We start from the raw sequence: 1,724 nt of genomic DNA, 5'->3' as shown, positions 1-1,724 counted from the left end.
GCGCTCACACTGACCCGCTAACACTGAACTGCAGCTGTAGTTCACCGAGTGTCCGGCAGAGGGCGGGGCGCTCACGCTGACCCGCTAACACTGAACTGCAGCTGTAGTTCACTGAGTGTCCGGCAGAGGGCGGGGCGCTCACACTGATCCTGATTCACGATAATAAACCCGGAATAAATAATAAACTCATACAAACACTTTATATGGAAAACAATAAACAAATAATAAACTTTAAAGGTAATAAACCCCGTTTTTTCAAGGAGCTTTTAGATTTGGGTAAAGGAGGAAATGTGCTCGGTTCAGGCGGGGGTTAAGAGGTTGACATGGAAATAATAATGAACCACAAAAAGAAAGAAAAACAGGACAAATTTGATAAAAAAAAAAAAAAAATCCAGATTGAAAAATGTTGAATAAATATGTAAATAAACTGGACCAAAATGAATAATAAACAATAAAAATATGAACAAAAATAAAAACGTGAAGGAAAAAAACTAAAAATCTGTGACATGAAATTCCTGAGCGTAAATGTGCTCGTCCTGCGCATGCGCCGTGGCTCCTCCGGCCGCTCCGTGTTGTTGATGAGAGCGGCGCATCTGTCACAGAGACGATCTGTGTCACACCAGCCATTTCCCTGCGCTCCGTGCGAGCCCTGTCCTCCAGAAGCATCTCCAGGACCACCGGGACCACCGGGACCTCCACACCGGCTCCACCGCACTCCGGCCCCGGGGAGCAGGCGCCTGAGCCCGGGGAGCAGCCGCGCCAGTGCCCGCTCTGTGACGGAGCTGCCGCCGCGGACAGAGCGCCTCCGCCGGGCAGCCGCGGCCCCCGGGAGGACCCCCCCCCCCCCCCCCTCCTCCCTCTCCTCCCCCTGCGCGCGCGGACAGGTGAGAGAAGCGCAGGTAAATCCAGCTCCTTCCTTTTGTCCGAGTGAAGCCTGTGGAAAGTCAGAGAACTGAGGCTGTGATTTACACCGAGGTACCGGGAGGCGCGGGAGCTTTAACCTCACACGGGAGTCTGATTCAAACGTGATTCAAACGTGATTCAAACGTGATTCAAACGTGATTCAGACGTTCCTGACTTCAGTTTACAGTCATTCTTCTCCTCACCAAACTCCGCGGGAAAATCTGTTGTTTTTAGCGCAGAACCCACGAGCGCCTCGGTTCGCAGATTGAACTCTTCCGTGTGGGAATTCTTTACCTTTGATTTGAAGTGATTTTACCTGAAGCCGAATCGTCCGGGAGATCCTTCAGAATCAGACATATGTGGATGTGTTCACGGAGAATGATCTGCTCAGTCACAGTATCAGAAAAAGTACTTCTGTCTGCGGAGTCCGGCGTTAAACAGAGATGACAGCCCAAACCTGAAGCTCCACATTCCTCAGGACTGATCATGTACTAGTATGTGTACTGTAGTATGTGTACTGTAGTATCTGTACTGTAGTATCTGTACTGTAGTATCTGTACTGTAGTATCTGTACTGTAGTTGGTTACTCGGCTGGTGACCAAAGCTCGGAGGCGTCTCCAGGAGGTGGGGGCGTTCCTAGGAGGACTCAGGCAAACCTATCCCTAAAATGGCCGCCATCAGAGTTTTTACAGATTACTCAGAAATACGTGAATGTGCCAAGGCAACACTTCAGCCATGTTTTTAATGAGGGAGTGACAGAATAACATGATGGAAAGCTGGAGAAAGTCCATTTTGCAGAATACCCCCCCTTTAAGTTTAAT

The 1,724-nt window shown here is 49.4% G+C and overlaps 1 protein-coding gene across 1 annotated transcript in view; it reads left to right on the top strand.

Moving 5' to 3' along the window:
• Positions 1-506: 506 nt before the first annotated feature.
• stambpl1 (STAM binding protein-like 1) overlaps positions 507-1,724 on the top strand; it is a gene marked incomplete at its 5' end in the record, with an annotated part of 8,211 nt that continues 6,993 nt past the window's right edge. The window contains 1 exon segment of the mRNA XM_079577483.1: positions 507-884. Within this exon segment, the coding sequence (XP_079433609.1) occupies positions 507-884 (378 nt within the window).

Source organism: Gobius niger (assembly GCF_951799975.1).
Source record: "Gobius niger genome assembly, chromosome: 19".
NCBI classification, from domain to species: Eukaryota; Metazoa; Chordata; class Actinopteri; order Gobiiformes; family Gobiidae; genus Gobius; species Gobius niger.
This window is presented reverse-complemented; position numbering and strand designations above follow the sequence as displayed.